This window comes from Carex rostrata, chromosome 26, assembly GCF_964058835.1.
Source record: "Carex rostrata chromosome 26, lpCarRost1.2, whole genome shotgun sequence".
NCBI lineage: Eukaryota > Viridiplantae > Streptophyta > Magnoliopsida > Poales > Cyperaceae > Carex > Carex rostrata.
Genome location: NC_135943.1, coordinates 265,956 through 285,836, shown reverse-complemented (window position 1 = coordinate 285,836; position 19,881 = coordinate 265,956). Strand labels below are relative to the sequence as shown.

Sequence of the window (19,881 nt, the reverse complement as noted above, 5' to 3'; positions counted from 1 at the left end):
CATAAAGCATAACTGATGTCGAGGGTTATCTGGAATAAGAAAGAGTGTCATTTCTTTATTATCGTCAATAACACTTAAAGTATAAATGATGCACATTCAGGTTAGATCTTTGCATTTGACACCTTTCATTTTTGCCCCAAATAAGTTGTCTTTTTCTAAGTCAATACAAAACAAAAAAATTAAGCCAAACATACGACTATTACAAAATGTGGATGCAATCAGATTGAAGTTAATTTATTAAAGGGCTAATGATGACAATCTTTTCTAGGTCTATTCTTCAATTTTAATAATCAACAACTTTTGCAAATAGGCAAACTTCTAGAGTGCAAATTGCAAGAGACCTCCAATGAGTCGATGACAGCATCAGAATTATGATTTACAGATTAAAGAGACCTCCAATGACAGCATCATGGAGAAGACTTGAGCCATTGGCATCTTTGACATTGAAATCAGCACCACAGTTGATGAGAGACTCCATGGCATTTGGATCCCCAAAGTTAGCTGCATAACATAACGGTGTCTTTCCTACAAATACATCATTACAATTTACAACATAAATGAAAAAAACATTCATAGGAAAAAAAAAACGAGATGAAAGAGAACTAACAGAGATGTTCAATTTTTTGGAAAAAAAAAAAATTTACTGGTTAAGAATACTAGTTTTGTTCACAAAAATCTCTAAATAATATCTACAACATTCTCCTAAAAAAATCATAGTATAATAGAACTTGCTGCAAATGCAGGGCTTTACAAGGTAGAAAAATAAAGAAGTTCGATCTCAATTCTCACCTGACTGAGCAGTCAAATTGACATCCAACATAAAATTCTTGATCAAATATTCGCATATCTCTTCTTGCCCCAGCGGTGCTTCATCATGGAGAAAATTAGACTAAAAAAGAGTAATTTAAATATTGATGTGATTAAATGAAATTGCCTCTCAATATTAGGCATTTGCTATGATCGTGATCGATCAAGGGTGCTGGCTCATAACTAGTGCAAACCTCAAGTTCCAGAAAAAAGAAAAGCATAACAGTTTCAAAACAGAACGCTAAACCTCAGCACGGTCATGGGAACCAGGCGGAGACCATGCACACAATGCCTCACCTTGCAGCTACAAATTCCAACAAATACTTGTAAGACAACGATTGAGATAAAATTAATTAAAATTAAAGAGTACCAACACAAACAAATACTCATTCTAACTAAATGTACCATACTCATCAAAAAGTTCATCACTGTTTATACAGGGACACATCTCCCCATTGTCTCGCCGAGAGTTTCACGTCGTCAAGTCCACCATCGCACTACAAACATAATTGGTTGCTCCTGAAAATAGGTAGTGCATCATTAAAATTTATAACCTAACCAATTTAGCTAATTTTTCAAAAACGCTATTAAACAGAACAACAACATGATAGTGGCCAGCAGTTATTCTATAACAGAGATGATATTTGTATTCGTACAAGTTGTCACACATTATCTCTCTCTTCGGCCAATGATTGAAAATACATTAGTTGGGATTCAGTTTTGGTCATTATCTCCAAACAAATATCATCTTTGTTATAGAATTGAACTTGCTGTTCAGTTTAGGAGTCCAGCCTTGGTCATTCGGGTGCAAATTATAAACCAGCTGACAAATATGATAAATGACACAAATATGTAAAAGGAAAAGAAACACTTATCTCGCAAAATCATCCCATTATGGACCCAGACAAACAGCTTTGGCGCTGGACCAACAGATGCCCGAATGACGCAGTGGGATGCGCTTCACCATAGAGCAAAAAGTCTGAAACCCATCTTATTCTGCAAAACAAAAATAAAATTAAAACAGAGTGCTAAAAACATCCCATGTCTGAAACACATATATCACAGCAAATGCAAAATGTACCATACCAATATTTGGATTTCGTCACTATTTATTCAGGGACATATCTCCCCATTGTCTCGCCATGAATTTCACCGCCAAGTTCACAACCCCACTACAATAATATTTGGTTGTTCCTGAAAATAGGTACCACATCATTAAAGTATATAATCCAACCAATTGAGCTAATTTTTCCAAAAAATATATTAAACAGAACTACAAGTTCATACCTTTCAGACATGATAGTGGCCAAGAATTATTCTACAACAAAGACTAGATTGGCTTATTATTTGGGAGATGATGACCAAAACTGGATCCCAACTAATGTATTTCCAATCATTGACCTAAGAGATATAATGTTTGACAACTTGTACGAATACACAAGAAGTCCAGCCTTGGTCATTCATGTGCAAATTATAAGCCAGCTGACAAATAAAAGATAAATGACACATGTAAAAAAAAAAACTTATCTTGCAAAATCATACCAATATGGAGCCAGACCTACAGCTTTGGCGCTGGACCAACAGATGCTCGAAGAACGCAGTGGAACGTGCTTCGCGCATAAAGCAACCAGTCCGAAACCGATCGTATTCTGCAAAACGAAAATAAAATTATAACATAGAAAATTAAACTAGAAAAAGTAATTTAAATATTGATGTCATTAAAAGCAATTGCCTCAGAATATTTGGCATAACAAGTGCAAACCTCAAGTTCCAGAAAAAAGAAAAGCATAACAGTTTCAAAACAGAACGCCAAACCTCGGCACGCTCATGGGAACCAGGCGGAGACCATGCACACAATTGCTCACCTTGCAGCTACAAATTCCAACAAATACTTGTAAGACAACGATTGAGATAAAATTAATTAAACTTAAAGAGTACCAACACAAACAAATACTCATTCTAACTAAATGTACCATACTCATCAAAAAGTTCTTCACTGTTTATACAGGGACACATCTCCCCATTGTCTCGCCGAGAGTTTCACGTCGTCAAGTCCACCATCGCACTACAAACATAATTGGTTGCTCCTGAAAATAGGTAGTGCGTCATTAAAATTTATAACCTAACCAATTTAGCTAATTTTTCAAAAACGCTATTAAACAGAACAACAACATGATAGTGGCCAGCAGTTATTCTATAACAGAGATGATATTTGTATTCGTACAAGTTGTCACACATTATCTCTCTCTTAGGCCAATGATTGAAAATACATTAGTTGGGATTCAGTTTTGGTCATTATCTCCAAACAAATATCATCTTTGTTATAGAATTGAACTTGCTGTTCAGTTTAGGAGTCCAGCCTTGGTCATTCGGGTGCAAATTATAAACCAGCTGACAAATATGATAAATGACACAAATATGTAAAAGGAAAAGAAACACTTATCTCGCAAAATCATCCCATTATGGAGCCAGACATACAGCTTTGGCGCTGGACCAACAGATGCCCGAAGGACGCAGTGGGATGCGCTTCACCATAGAGCAAAAAGTCTGAAACCCATCTTATTCTGCAAAACAAAAATAAAATTAAAACAGAGTGCTAAAAACATCCCATGTCTGAAACACATATATCACAGCAAATGCAAAATGTACCATACCAATATTTGGATTTCGTCACTATTTATTCAGGGACATATCTCCCCATTGTCTCGCCACGAATTTCACCGCCAAGTTCACAACCCCACTACAATAATATTTGGTTGTTCCTGAAAATAGGTACCACATCATTAAAGTATATAATCCAACCAATTGAGCTAATTTTTCCAAAAAATATATTAAACAGAACTACAAGTTCATACCTTTCAGACATGATAGTGGCCAAGAATTATTCTACAACAAAGACTAGATTGGCTTATTATTTGGGAGATGATGACCAAAACTGGATCCCAACTAATGTATTTCCAATCATTGACCTAAGAGAGATATAATGTTTGACAACTTGTACGAATACACAAGAAGTCCAGCCTTGGTCATTCATGTGCAAATTATAAGCCAGCTGACAAATAAAAGATAAATGACACATGTAAAAAAAAAAACTTATCTTGCAAAGTCATGCCAATATGGAGCCAGACCTACAGCTTTGGCGCTGGACCAACAGATGCTCGAAGAACGCAGTGGAACGTGCTTCGCGCATAAAGCAACCAGTCCGAAACCGATCGTATTCTGCAAAACGAAAATAAAATTATAACATAGAAAATTAAACTAGAAAAAGTAATTTAAATATTGATGTCATTAAAAGCAATTGCCTCAGAATATTTGGCATAACAAGTGCAAACCTCAAGTTCCAGAAAAAAGAAAAGCATAACAGTTTCAAAACAGAACGCCAAACCTCGGCACGCTCATGGGAACCAGGCGGAGACCATGCACACAATTGCTCACCTTGCAGCTACAAATTCCAACAAATACTTGTAAGACAACGATTGAGATAAAATTAATTAAACTTAAAGAGTACCAACACAAACAAATACTCATTCTAACTAAATGTACCATACTCATCAAAAAGTTCTTCACTGTTTATACAGGGACACATCTCCCCATTGTCTCGCCGAGAGTTTCACGTCGTCAAGTCCACCATCGCACTACAAACATAATTGGTTGCTCCTGAAAATAGGTAGTGCGTCATTAAAATTTATAACCTAACCAATTTAGCTAATTTTTCAAAAACGCTATTAAACAGAACAACAACATGATAGTGGCCAGCAGTTATTCTATAACAGAGATGATATTTGTATTCGTACAAGTTGTCACACATTATCTCTCTCTTAGGCCAATGATTGAAAATACATTAGTTGGGATTCAGTTTTGGTCATTATCTCCAAACAAATATCATCTTTGTTATAGAATTGAACTTGCTGTTCAGTTTAGGAGTCCAGCCTTGGTCATTCGGGTGCAAATTATAAACCAGCTGACAAATATGATAAATGACACAAATATGTAAAAGGAAAAGAAACACTTATCTCGCAAAATCATCCCATTATGGAGCCAGACATACAGCTTTGGCGCTGGACCAACAGATGTCCGAAGGACGCAGTGGGATGCCCTTCACCATAGAGCAAAAAGTCTGAAACCCATCTTATTCTGCAAAACAAAAATAAAATTAAAACAGAGTGCTAAAAACATCCCATGTCTGAAACACATATATCACAGCAAATGCAAAATGTACCATACCAATATTTGGATTTCGTCGCTATTTATTCAGGGACATATCTCCCCATTGTCTCGCCAGGAATTTCACCGCCATGTTCACAACCCCACTACAATAATATTTGGTTGTTCCTGAAAATAGGTACCACATCATTAAAGTATATAATCCAACCAATTGAGCTAATTTTTCCAAAAAATATATTAAACAGAACTACAAGTTCATACCTTTCAGACATGATAGTGGCCAAGAATTATTCTACAACAAAGACTAGATTGGCTTATTATTTGGGAGATGATGACCAAAACTGGATCCCAACTAATGTATTTCCAATCATTGACCTAAGAGAGATATAATGTTTGACAACTTGTACGAATACACAAGAAGTCCAGCCTTGGTCATTCATGTGCAAATTATAAGCCAGCTGACAAATAAAAGATAAATGACACATGTAAAAAAAAAAACTTATCTTGCAAAATCATACCAATATGGAGCCAGACCTACAGCTTTGGCGCTGGACCAACAGATGCTCGAAGAACGCAGTGGAACGTGCTTCGCGCATAAAGCAACCAGTCCGAAACCGATCGTATTCTGCAAAACGAAAATAAAATTATAACATAGAAAATTAAACTAGAAAAAGTAATTTAAATATTGATGTCATTAAAAGCAATTGCCTCAGAATATTTGGCATAACAAGTGCAAACCTCAAGTTCCAGAAAAAAGAAAAGCATAACAGTTTCAAAACAGAACGCCAAACCTCGGCACGCTCATGGGAACCAGGCGGAGACCATGCACACAATTGCTCACCTTGCAGCTACAAATTCCAACAAATACTTGTAAGACAACGATTGAGATAAAATTAATTAAACTTAAAGAGTACCAACACAAACAAATACTCATTCTAACTAAATGTACCATACTCATCAAAAAGTTCATCACTGTTTATACAGGGACACATCTCCCCATTGTCTCGCCGAGAGTTTCACGTCGTCAAGTCCACCATCGCACTACAAACATAATTGGTTGCTCCTGAAAATAGGTAGTGCGTCATTAAAATTTATAACCTAACCAATTTAGCTAATTTTTCAAAAACGCTATTAAACAGAACAACAACATGATAGTGGCCAGCAGTTATTCTATAACAGAGATGATATTTGTATTCGTACAAGTTGTCACACATTATCTCTCTCTTAGGCCAATGATTGAAAATACATTAGTTGGGATTCAGTTTTGGTCATTATCTCCAAACAAATATCATCTTTGTTATAGAATTGAACTTGCTGTTCAGTTTAGGAGTCCAGCCTTGGTCATTCGGGTGCAAATTATAAACCAGCTGACAAATATGATAAATGACACAAATATGTAAAAGGAAAAGAAACACTTATCTCGCAAAATCATCCCATTATGGAGCCAGATATACAGCTTTGGCGCTGGACCAACAGATGCCCGAAGGACGCAGTGGGATGCCCTTCACCATAGAGCAAAAAGTCTGAAACCCATCTTATTCTGCAAAACAAAAATAAAATTAAAACAGAGTGCTAAAAACATCCCATGTCTGAAACACATATATCACAGCAAATGCAAAATGTACCATACCAATATTTGGATTTCGTCGCTATTTATTCAGGGACATCTCTCCCCATTGTCTCGCCATGAATTTCACCGCCAAGTTCACAACCCCACTACAATAATATTTGGTTGTTCCTGAAAATAGGTACCACTTCATTAAAGTATATAATCCAACCAATTGAGCTAATTTTTCCAAAAAGTATATTAAACAGAACTACAAGTTCATACCTTTCAGACATGATAGTGGCGAAGAATTATTCTACAACAAAGACTAGATTGGCTTATTATTTGGGAGATGATGACCAAAACTGGATCCCAACTAATGTATTTCCAATCATTGACCTAAGAGAGATATAATGTTTGACAACTTGTACGAATACACAAGAAGTCCAGCCTTGGTCATTCATGTGCAAATTATAAGCCAGCTGACAAATAAAAGATAAATGACACATGTAAAAAAAAAAAACTTATCTTGCAAAATCATGCCAATATGGAGCCAGACCTACAGCTTTGGCGCTGGACCAACAGATGCTCGAAGAACGCAGTGGAACGTGCTTCGCGCATAAAGCAACCTGTCCGAAACCGATCGTATTCTGCAAAACGAAAATAAAATTATAACATAGAAAATTAAACTAGAAAAAGTAATTTAAATATTGATTTCATTAAAAGCAATTGTCTCAGAATATTTGGCATAACAAGTGCAAACCTCAAGTTCCAGAAAAAAGAAAAGCATAACAGTTTCAAAACAGAACGCCAAACCTCGGCACGCTCATGGGAACCAGGCGGAGACCATGCACACAATAGCTCACCTTGCAGCTACAAATTCCAACAAATACTTGTAAGACGTCGATTGAGATAAAATTAATTAAAATTAAAGAGTACCAACACAAACAAATACTCATTCTAACTAAATGTACCATACTCATCAAAAAGTTCATCACTGTTTATACAGGGACACATCTCCCCATTGTCTCGCCGAGAGTTTCACGTCGTCAAGTCCACCATCGCACTACAAACATAATTGGTTGCTCCTGAAAATAGGTAGTGCGTCATTAAAATTTATAACCTAACCAATTTAGCTAATTTTTCAAAAACGCTATTAAACAGAACAACAACAACATGATAGTTGCCAGCAGTTATTCTATAAGAGAGATGATATTTGTATTCGTACAAGTTGTCACACATTATCTCTCTCTTCGGCCAATGATTGAAAATAAATTAGTTGGGATTCAGTTTTGGTCATTATCTCCAAACAAATATCATCTTTGTTATAGAATTGAACTTGCTGTTCAGTTTAGGAGTCCAGCCTTGGTCATTCGGGTGCAAATTATAAACCAGCTGACAAATATGATAAATGACACAAATATGTAAAAGGAAAAGAAACACTTATCTCGCAAAATCATCCCATTATGGAGCCAGACATACAGCTTTGGCGCTGGACCAACAGATGCCCGAAGGACGCAGTGGGATGCGCTTCACCATAGAGCAAAAAGTCTGAAACTCATCTTATTCTGCAAAACAAAAATAAAATTAAAACAGAGTGCTAAAAACATACCATGTCTGAAACACATATATCACAGCAAATGCAAAATGTACCATACCAATATTTGGATTTCGTCACTATTTATTCAGGGACATATCTCCCCATTGTCTCGCCATGAGTTTCACCGCCAAGTTCACAACCCCACTACAATAATATTTGGTTGTTCCTGAAAATAGGTACCACATCATTAAAGTATATAATCCAACCAATTGAGCTAATTTTTCCAAAAAATATATTAAACAGAACTACAAGTTCATACCTTTCAGACATGATAGTGGCCAAGAATTATTCTACAACAAAGACTAGATTGGCTTATTATTTGGGAGATGATGACCAAAACTGGATCCCATCTAATGTATTTCCAATCATTGACCTAAGAGAGATATAATGTTTGACAACTTGTACGAATACACAAGAAGTCCAGCCTTGGTCATTCATGTGCAAATTATAAGCCAGCTGACAAATAAAAGATAAATGACACATGTAAAAAAAGAAAACTTATCTTGCAAAATCATGCCAATATGGAGCCAGACCTACAGCTTTGGCGCTGGACCAACAGATGCTCGAAGAACGCAGTGGAACGTGCTTCGCGCATAAAGCAACCTGTCCGAAACCGATCGTATTCTGCAAAACGAAAATAAAATTATAACATAGAAAATTAAACTAGAAAAAGTAATTTAAATATTGATGTCATTAAAAGCAATTGCCTCAGAATATTTGGCATAACAAGTGCAAACCTCAAGTTCCAGAAAAAAGAAAAGCATAACAGTTTCAAAACAGAACGCCAAACCTCGGCACGCTCATGGGAACCAGGCGGAGACCATGCACACAATAGCTCACCTTGCAGCTACAAATTCCAACAAATACTTGTAAGACAACGATTGAGATAAAATTAATTAAAATTAAAGAGTACCAACACAAACAAATACTCATTCTAACTAAATGTACCATACTCATCAAAAAGTTCATCACTGTTTATACAGGGACACATCTCCCCATTGTCTCGCCGAGAGTTTCACGTCGTCAAGTCCACCATCGCACTACAAACATAATTGGTTGCTCCTGAAAATAGGTAGTGCGTCATTAAAATTTATAACCTAACCAATTTAGCTAATTTTTCAAAAACGCTATTAAACAGAACAACAACAACATGATAGTTGCCAGCAGTTATTCTATAAGAGAGATGATATTTGTATTCGTACAAGTTGTCACACATTATCTCTCTCTTCGGCCAATGATTGAAAATAAATTAGTTGGGATTCAGTTTTGGTCATTATCTCCAAACAAATATCATCTTTGTTATAGAATTGAACTTGCTGTTCAGTTTAGGAGTCCAGCCTTGGTCATTCGGGTGCAAATTATAAACCAGCTGAGAAATATGATAAATGACACAAATATGTAAAAGGAAAAGAAACACTTATCTCGCAAAATCATCCCATTATGGAGCCAGACATACAGCTTTGGCGCTGGACCAACAGATGCCCGAAGGACGCAGTGGGATGCGCTTCACCATAGAGCAAAAAGTCTGAAACTCATCTTATTCTGCAAAACAAAAATAAAATTAAAACAGAGTGCTAAAAACATACCATGTCTGAAACACATATATCACAGCAAATGCAAAATGTACCATACCAATATTTGGATTTCGTCACTATTTATTCAGGGACATATCTCCCCATTGTCTCGCCATGAGTTTCACCGCCAAGTTCACAACCCCACTACAATAATATTTGGTTGTTCCTGAAAATAGGTACCACATCATTAAAGTATATAATCCAACCAATTGAGCTAATTTTTCCAAAAAATATATTAAACAGAACTACAAGTTCATACCTTTCAGACATGATAGTGGCCAAGAATTATTCTACAACAAAGACTAGATTGGCTTATTATTTGGGAGATGATGACCAAAACTGGATCCCAACTAATGTATTTCCAATCATTGACCTAAGAGAGATATAATGTTTGACAACTTGTACGAATACACAAGAAGTCCAGCCTTGGTCATTCATGTGCAAATTATAAGCCAGCTGACAAATAAAAGATAAATGACACATGTAAAAAAAGAAAACTTATCTTGCAAAATCATGCCAATATGGAGCCAGACCTACAGCTTTGGCGCTGGACCAACAGATGCTCGAAGAACGCAGTGGAACGTGCTTCGCGCATAAAGCAACCTGTCCGAAACCGATCGTATTCTGCAAAACGAAAATAAAATTATAACATAGAAAATTAAACTAGAAAAAGTAATTTAAATATTGATGTCATTAAAAGCAATTGCCTCAGAATATTTGGCATAACAAGTGCAAACCTCAAGTTCCAGAAAAAAGAAAAGCATAACAGTTTCAAAACAGAACGCCAAACCTCGGCACGCTCATGGGAACCAGGCGGAGACCATGCACACAATAGCTCACCTTGCAGCTACAAATTCCAACAAATACTTGTAAGACAACGATTGAGATAAAATTAATTAAAATTAAAGAGTACCAACACAAACAAATACTCATTCTAACTAAATGTACCATACTCATCAAAAAGTTCATCACTGTTTATACAGGGACACATCTCCCCATTGTCTCGCCGAGAGTTTCACGTCGTCAAGTCCACCATCGCACTACAAACATAATTGGTTGCTCCTGAAAATAGGTAGTGCGTCATTAAAATTTATAACCTAACCAATTTAGCTAATTTTTCAAAAACGCTATTAAACAGAACAACAACAACATGATAGTTGCCAGCAGTTATTCTATAAGAGAGATGATATTTGTATTCGTACAAGTTGTCACACATTATCTCTCTCTTCGGCCAATGATTGAAAATAAATTAGTTGGGATTCAGTTTTGGTCATTATCTCCAAACAAATATCATCTTTGTTATAGAATTGAACTTGCTGTTCAGTTTAGGAGTCCAGCCTTGGTCATTCGGGTGCAAATTATAAACCAGCTGAGAAATATGATAAATGACACAAATATGTAAAAGGAAAAGAAACACTTATCTCGCAAAATCATCCCATTATGGAGCCAGACATACAGCTTTGGCGCTGGACCAACAGATGCCCGAAGGACGCAGTGGGATGCGCTTCACCATAGAGCAAAAAGTCTGAAACTCATCTTATTCTGCAAAACAAAAATAAAATTAAAACAGAGTGCTAAAAACATACCATGTCTGAAACACATATATCACAGCAAATGCAAAATGTACCATACCAATATTTGGATTTCGTCACTATTTATTCAGGGACATATCTCCCCATTGTCTCGCCATGAGTTTCACCGCCAAGTTCACAACCCCACTACAATAATATTTGGTTGTTCCTGAAAATAGGTACCACATCATTAAAGTATATAATCCAACCAATTGAGCTAATTTTTCCAAAAAATATATTAAACAGAACTACAAGTTCATACCTTTCAGACATGATAGTGGCCAAGAATTATTCTACAACAAAGACTAGATTGGCTTATTATTTGGGAGATGATGACCAAAACTGGATCCCAACTAATGTATTTCCAATCATTGACCTAAGAGAGATATAATGTTTGACAACTTGTACGAATACACAAGAAGTCCAGCCTTGGTCATTCATGTGCAAATTATAAGCCAGCTAACAAATAAAAGATAAATGACACATGTAAAAAAAGAAAACTTATCTTGCAAAATCATGCCAATATGGAGCCAGACCTACAGCTTTGGCGCTGGACCAACAGATGCTCGAAGAACGCAGTGGAACGTGCTTCGCGCATAAAGCAACCTGTCCGAAACCGATCGTATTCTGCAAAACGAAAATAAAATTATAACATAGAAAATTAAACTAGAAAAAGTAATTTAAATATTGATGTCATTAAAAGCAATTGCCTCAGAATATTTGGCATAACAAGTGCAAACCTCAAGTTCCAGAAATAAGAAAAGCATAACAGTTTCAAAACAGAACGCCAAACCTCGGCACGCTCATGGGAACCAGGCGGAGACCATGCACACAATAGCTCACCTTGCAGCTACAAATTCCAACAAATACTTGTAAGACAACGATTGAGATAAAATTAATTAAAATTAAAGAGTACCAACACAAACAAATACTCATTCTAACTAAATGTACCATACTCATCAAAAAGTTCATCACTGTTTATACAGGGACACATCTCCCCATTGTCTCGCCGAGAGTTTCACGTCGTCAAGTCCACCATCGCACTACAAACATAATTGGTTGCTCCTGAAAATAGGTAGTGCGTCATTAAAATTTATAACCTAACCAATTTAGCTAATTTTTCAAAAACGCTATTAAACAGAACAACAACAACATGATAGTTGCCAGCAGTTATTCTATAAGAGAGATGATATTTGTATTCGTACAAGTTGTCACACATTATCTCTCTCTTCGGCCAATGATTGAAAATAAATTAGTTGGGATTCAGTTTTGGTCATTATCTCCAAACAAATATCATCTTTGTTATAGAATTGAACTTGCTGTTCAGTTTAGGAGTCCAGCCTTGGTCATTCGGGTGCAAATTATAAACCAGCTGAGAAATATGATAAATGACACAAATATGTAAAAGGAAAAGAAACACTTATCTCGCAAAATCATCCCATTATGGAGCCAGACATACAGCTTTGGCGCTGGACCAACAGATGCCCGAAGGACGCAGTGGGATGCGCTTCACCATAGAGCAAAAAGTCTGAAACTCATCTTATTCTGCAAAACAAAAATAAAATTAAAACAGAGTGCTAAAAACATACCATGTCTGAAACACATATATCACAGCAAATGCAAAATGTACCATACCAATATTTGGATTTCGTCACTATTTATTCAGGGACATATCTCCCCATTGTCTCGCCATGAGTTTCACCGCCAAGTTCACAACCCCACTACAATAATATTTGGTTGTTCCTGAAAATAGGTACCACATCATTAAAGTATATAATCCAACCAATTGAGCTAATTTTTCCAAAAAATATATTAAACAGAACTACAAGTTCATACCTTTCAGACATGATAGTGGCCAAGAATTATTCTACAACAAAGACTAGATTGGCTTATTATTTGGGAGATGATGACCAAAACTGGATCCCAACTAATGTATTTCCAATCATTGACCTAAGAGAGATATAATGTTTGACAACTTGTACGAATACACAAGAAGTCCAGCCTTGGTCATTCATGTGCAAATTATAAGCCAGCTGACAAATAAAAGATAAATGACACATGTAAAAAAAGAAAACTTATCTTGCAAAATCATGCCAATATGGAGCCAGACCTACAGCTTTGGCGCTGGACCAACAGATGCTCGAAGAACGCAGTGGAACGTGCTTCGCGCATAAAGCAACCTGTCCGAAACCGATCGTATTCTGCAAAACGAAAATAAAATTATAACATAGAAAATTAAACTAGAAAAAGTAATTTAAATATTGATGTCATTAAAAGCAATTGCCTCAGAATATTTGGCATAACAAGTGCAAACCTCAAGTTCCAGAAAAAAGAAAAGCATAACAGTTTCAAAACAGAACGCCAAACCTCGGCACGCTCATGGGAACCAGGCGGAGACCATGCACACAATAGCTCACCTTGCAGCTACAAATTCCAACAAATACTTGTAAGACAACGATTGAGATAAAATTAATTAAAATTAAAGAGTACCAACACAAACAAATACTCATTCTAACTAAATGTACCATACTCATCAAAAAGTTCATCACTGTTTATACAGGGACACATCTCCCCATTGTCTCGCCGAGAGTTTCACGTCGTCAAGTCCACCATCGCACTACAAACATAATTGGTTGCTCCTGAAAATAGGTAGTGCGTCATTAAAATTTATAACCTAACCAATTTAGCTAATTTTTCAAAAACGCTATTAAACAGAACAACAACAACATGATAGTTGCCAGCAGTTATTCTATAAGAGAGATGATATTTGTATTCGTACAAGTTGTCACACATTATCTCTCTCTTCGGCCAATGATTGAAAATAAATTAGTTGGGATTCAGTTTTGGTCATTATCTCCAAACAAATATCATCTTTGTTATAGAATTGAACTTGCTGTTCAGTTTAGGAGTCCAGCCTTGGTCATTCGGGTGCAAATTATAAACCAGCTGAGAAATATGATAAATGACACAAATATGTAAAAGGAAAAGAAACACTTATCTCGCAAAATCATCCCATTATGGAGCCAGACATACAGCTTTGGCGCTGGACCAACAGATGCCCGAAGGACGCAGTGGGATGCGCTTCACCATAGAGCAAAAAGTCTGAAACTCATCTTATTCTGCAAAACAAAAATAAAATTAAAACAGAGTGCTAAAAACATACCATGTCTGAAACACATATATCACAGCAAATGCAAAATGTACCATACCAATATTTGGATTTCGTCACTATTTATTCAGGGACATATCTCCCCATTGTCTCGCCATGAGTTTCACCGCCAAGTTCACAACCCCACTACAATAATATTTGGTTGTTCCTGAAAATAGGTACCACATCATTAAAGTATATAATCCAACCAATTGAGCTAATTTTTCCAAAAAATATATTAAACAGAACTACAAGTTCATACCTTTCAGACATGATAGTGGCCAAGAATTATTCTACAACAAAGACTAGATTGGCTTATTATTTGGGAGATGATGACCAAAACTGGATCCCAACTAATGTATTTCCAATCATTGACCTAAGAGAGATATAATGTTTGACAACTTGTACGAATACACAAGAAGTCCAGCCTTGGTCATTCATGTGCAAATTATAAGCCAGCTAACAAATAAAAGATAAATGACACATGTAAAAAAAGAAAACTTATCTTGCAAAATCATGCCAATATGGAGCCAGACCTACAGCTTTGGCGCTGGACCAACAGATGCTCGAAGAACGCAGTGGAACGTGCTTCGCGCATAAAGCAACCTGTCCGAAACCGATCGTATTCTGCAAAACGAAAATAAAATTATAACATAGAAAATTAAACTAGAAAAAGTAATTTAAATATTGATGTCATTAAAAGCAATTGCCTCAGAATATTTGGCATAACAAGTGCAAACCTCAAGTTCCAGAAATAAGAAAAGCATAACAGTTTCAAAACAGAACGCCAAACCTCGGCACGCTCATGGGAACCAGGCGGAGACCATGCACACAATAGCTCACCTTGCAGCTACAAATTCCAACAAATACTTGTAAGACAACGATTGAGATAAAATTAATTAAAATTAAAGAGTACCAACACAAACAAATACTCATTCTAACTAAATGTACCATACTCATCAAAAAGTTCATCACTGTTTATACAGGGACACATCTCCCCATTGTCTCGCCGAGAGTTTCACGTCGTCAAGTCCACCATCGCACTACAAACATAATTGGTTGCTCCTGAAAATAGGTAGTGCGTCATTAAAATTTATAACCTAACCAATTTAGCTAATTTTTCAAAAACGCTATTAAACAGAACAACAACAACATGATAGTTGCCAGCAGTTATTCTATAAGAGAGATGATATTTGTATTCGTACAAGTTGTCACACATTATCTCTCTCTTCGGCCAATGATTGAAAATAAATTAGTTGGGATTCAGTTTTGGTCATTATCTCCAAACAAATATCATCTTTGTTATAGAATTGAACTTGCTGTTCAGTTTAGGAGTCCAGCCTTGGTCATTCGGGTGCAAATTATAAACCAGCTGAGAAATATGATAAATGACACAAATATGTAAAAGGAAAAGAAACACTTATCTCGCAAAATCATCCCATTATGGAGCCAGACATACAGCTTTGGCGCTGGACCAACAGATGCCCGAAGGACGCAGTGGGATGCGCTTCACCATAGAGCAAAAAGTCTGAAACTCATCTTATTCTGCAAAACAAAAATAAAATTAAAACAGAGTGCTAAAAACATACCATGTCTGAAACACATATATCACAGCAAATGCAAAATGTACCATACCAATATTTGGATTTCGTCACTATTTATTCAGGGACATATCTCCCCATTGTCTCGCCATGAGTTTCACCGCCAAGTTCACAACCCCACTACAATAATATTTGGTTGTTCCTGAAAATAGGTACCACATCATTAAAGTATATAATCCAACCAATTGAGCTAATTTTTCCAAAAAATATATTAAACAGAACTACAAGTTCATACCTTTCAGACATGATAGTGGCCAAGAATTATTCTACAACAAAGACTAGATTGGCTTATTATTTGGGAGATGATGACCAAAACTGGATCCCAACTAATGTATTTCCAATCATTGACCTAAGAGAGATATAATGTTTGACAACTTGTACGAATACACAAGAAGTCCAGCCTTGGTCATTCATGTGCAAATTATAAGCCAGCTGACAAATAAAAGATAAATGACACATGTAAAAAAAAAAAACTTATCTTGCAAAATCATGCCAATATGGAGCCAGACCTACAGCTTTGGCGCTGGACCAACAGATGCTCGAAGAAAGCAGTGGAACGTGCTTCGCGCATAAAGCAACCTGTCCAAAACCGATCGTATTCTGCAAAACAAAAATAAAATTATAACATAGAAAATTAAACTAATATCATCCTACTAACAAATTGTCAAGTTAAAATGTCAACCTTGAAAACCAAGCCATAATTCCATAGTACATGTTGACTTAGAAAACATCTCAGAAAATAAAAGTTCTCCCATTTTGATGCTCCAAATGCTTGTCCTGCAATCGTCTCCACGTGATAAATTGCATCATTTTATATCGCCTTCTATTTTTTGTTCTTTTAATATTTTCAAAAGTAACTTGTTTTTATTTATTCTTCTTAATATTTTCTACAATATTTAAAATGATGTATACCATGACCCAAGTTGCATCTAAAGTTTGGGGACTATCATGCTGGCCTTAGTAACATAGGGTTTAGGGTTTAGTTCTAGCATAAACCAAAGCAAACAATTTACACTTGAATAAAACCAGTTCTGTCCCTAAAAAAAGTACCTCAATACCAGAAAGCAGAAGCGTTTCAGATCGGTTGACCACAATTGGCAGATGATTGCAAGGGTTAACATGTCCCTCTATGTAAGACCGGGCAACATTCCTGAATCGAATAACAAATACCTTGATCTGAATTTTATAAAGGTGAAAAAATCAAAATCAAAATAAAGAAAAACAATATAGATGTTTGACTGCAAGGCAAAATATTAATCATTCTTTTCCAAAATGAGATATAACACATCTTGCCCCTATTTCATTATAAATGACAACCTCCTTTTATCCTTCTGAACTAAAATGAGCCTATTTTATGCTTGTGTGTTATTTTCAAGGAAATATCCAAATCACTCATCTTCATAACTACTTTTTCTAATATTTCTGAAAAGTTTAAAATAGATACATGTTCTATATGGAGATTTGCACCTATTTTGTGTGTAACTATATATGTGTTCACATGAAGCATTTTCTTCAAGACAAGACATAGTTAAAGGCAACAATAAAAAGATTGACCCCCAGTTTGCCAGAGAATTGGGGAATTTTATTTAAATTGAAGAATAGGAAAGCATCTAACTGAACCATCCACTGAACTGGCTATGAAGTAAATTTCATCAGATGATAGAGAAACCATGTTGCACATATAACTTATTTCAGATTTCTCAGAAAGAAACCTCTTAAAAAACATAATACTGCATGCCCGCACTACAAAGAACCCCATTTGCTATGTTGTCAGGAATGATGCCAAAACTAACCCCATTTGCTCTTCTTCATGTGCATGGATGCAATCAACAGAGATATTCACGAGTTAACACAGATAAAATAATAACTGAAGGAATATTGTTTCTATACCTACAGACTGCAGAAGTGCTATATGTGAGTCATTGAATAACCTATTGATGAACAAAAGGATCAAATTGTCCAAATAAATAATTTTGACATTATAATATTGATTTAGTTCAACCAGAAAATGTTGAAACAACTTTATTTGAACAGTAACACATGATCCTAACCGCATGTAAGCTTGTCATGTGAGAATTTGGGCTGGCACTAGACAAATCAGAGGCCTATGTATTACCAAAAATCTGCTTTAGTCGTGGGTCAAAAGTCAATATTGACCCACTTCTCAAACCGCATAGTACAACATTTCCCTGAAAATTAAATAGCAAATATTATTTATGTAATCAAAAGATTTTTAACAAATCATGAAGGGGAAGGGAACACCCAAATTAATATGTATTACCGAAGAAAGAAATTGCAGTGATAAAATATCACTTTCAATGCGATAGAACCGTACTAGTGATCTGGTTTCCAAGTCGAGTAAAGCTGGCCCTGTACTAGTTCCTACACATAATTTCAAATTTGTCCAGTTCAGAGCAATAAGATAATAAATGATTTTTGAGTGAGGCTATGGTAGTATGCATATTACGGATCAACTCATGCTATGGATCCATAACTCTATTTTGAAAGTTCAAATAGCCAATCCGAACCGTTTTAAACATAATCTTCATATGAAAATGTAGTTACATACTGAATTTTTATATTTTTAGAATTTTTTTTTTTGTATTTTTTTTTAGATAGGTGAAAAACCACTGTTTTTGGATTGTACAAAATTTTCAAATCAAGTGATTTTCTATCTAACTAAAAATATAGTAAATATGTTCTAAAAAAGGGTAAAATTGTATGCAAGTACATTTTCATATGAAGATCATGTTGAACAATTCATATGGACTTTTTGAACGTTAAAAACAAAGATTTGAATCCATAGCACAGACCGCTAGCTGTGTAATAACCATGTAATGTGGCTTTGTCTAAGAACCATATAATGATGTACCTCCTATTTCCCCAATATAGAGTTCTTAAACAAATATACCTTCATAGCCTACATTTAGTTGGATTTCATTTTTCTATCATAGTGTGTCTTGGCATTCATTACAATATAGACAATATCACGAATCAGAAAAAATAAAAGAAAGAAGAAATGAAATAACCTAATGCAGCATAGGTTCCAGAAGAGTTGCAATCGACAGTCCACACAGTAACATTCACTTCAAAAAGGAATTCAACAGCTAAGCGGGGTGTATCATTTGCTTTAAAGGAGTGGAGTGAACCTTTAGATACGCCCAGTCTGGCAGTTGTGAGCATGTTAATTGTTGTCAAGGAACACAAGATATAATTATTTAGAAATATTTCCTATATCCCTCATCTATTGGAAAGTACCCTGTTTCCCTTCATCTATCTCACTAGATAAGAGTAAATTATTAACAAGGTATCAGATTTTTTGTATATGTTTTCCATTTCCCAGGGGAATCCAACACACATTTGTTTCTCCAGGAGTTAATGTGATATTTGGAGCCCTAATATTTGTATACCCCTCACTCTTTTATCCCTCTGAAGCCCAGATGGAGTTGAAAGTGAATCATCTTTTTCTTAATTTAATCATCGAAGTTTAGTAGAGAACAGGCTAGGATACAATACATGACCACTCAAACCACCACTTTGTTTCACGCATGAAACAGGAGATGGGAACCACACATTTTCAAATACTGAAAGGAATGGATTTGTCAAGTGGGGAAAATCAGAGACTTCATTCTGTGGACGTGGGGACCACACTGATTCTACATCAAGATGGGGATCCTCAGGATTATCTACCTCAAAAACACTATAAAACAAAAGTGTAAGATCACTAAGTCAGTAGTCTAAGAAATCAAATTAAACATATCAATTCTATCTCAAAATAAATGTTGAATAATGTCAGCCAGTACACCACCTAAACAGACATCTGGAAGTATTTCAGTGTTCTGTCTAATTTAACATCAAAGAGGGGGGAAA

At 35.7% G+C, this 19,881-nt stretch overlaps 1 protein-coding gene and 1 long non-coding RNA gene across 2 annotated transcripts; both read right to left on the bottom strand.

Annotated features, from left to right (window-relative positions):
• Positions 1 to 206: 206 nt before the first annotated feature.
• On the bottom strand, positions 207 to 1,336 carry LOC144544196 (uncharacterized). The gene is made up of 3 exons (XR_013508164.1): positions 1,218 to 1,336; positions 790 to 1,111; positions 207 to 525 (listed from the first exon to the last, which is right to left on the bottom strand). It is a non-coding gene; the product is annotated as an uncharacterized LOC144544196 (long non-coding RNA).
• Positions 1,337 to 18,061: 16,725 nt separating this feature from the next.
• LOC144544582 (uncharacterized) lies at positions 18,062 to 19,398 on the bottom strand. The gene is made up of 3 exons (XM_078293113.1): positions 19,041 to 19,398; positions 18,293 to 18,393; positions 18,062 to 18,200 (listed from the first exon to the last, which is right to left on the bottom strand). The coding sequence occupies exons 1-3, from the start codon at positions 19,192 to 19,194 to the stop codon at positions 18,117 to 18,119; spliced, it is 339 nt and encodes a 112-aa protein (XP_078149239.1). The 5' UTR covers positions 19,195 to 19,398; the 3' UTR covers positions 18,062 to 18,116.
• Between the last annotated feature and the right edge of the window lie 483 nt (positions 19,399 to 19,881).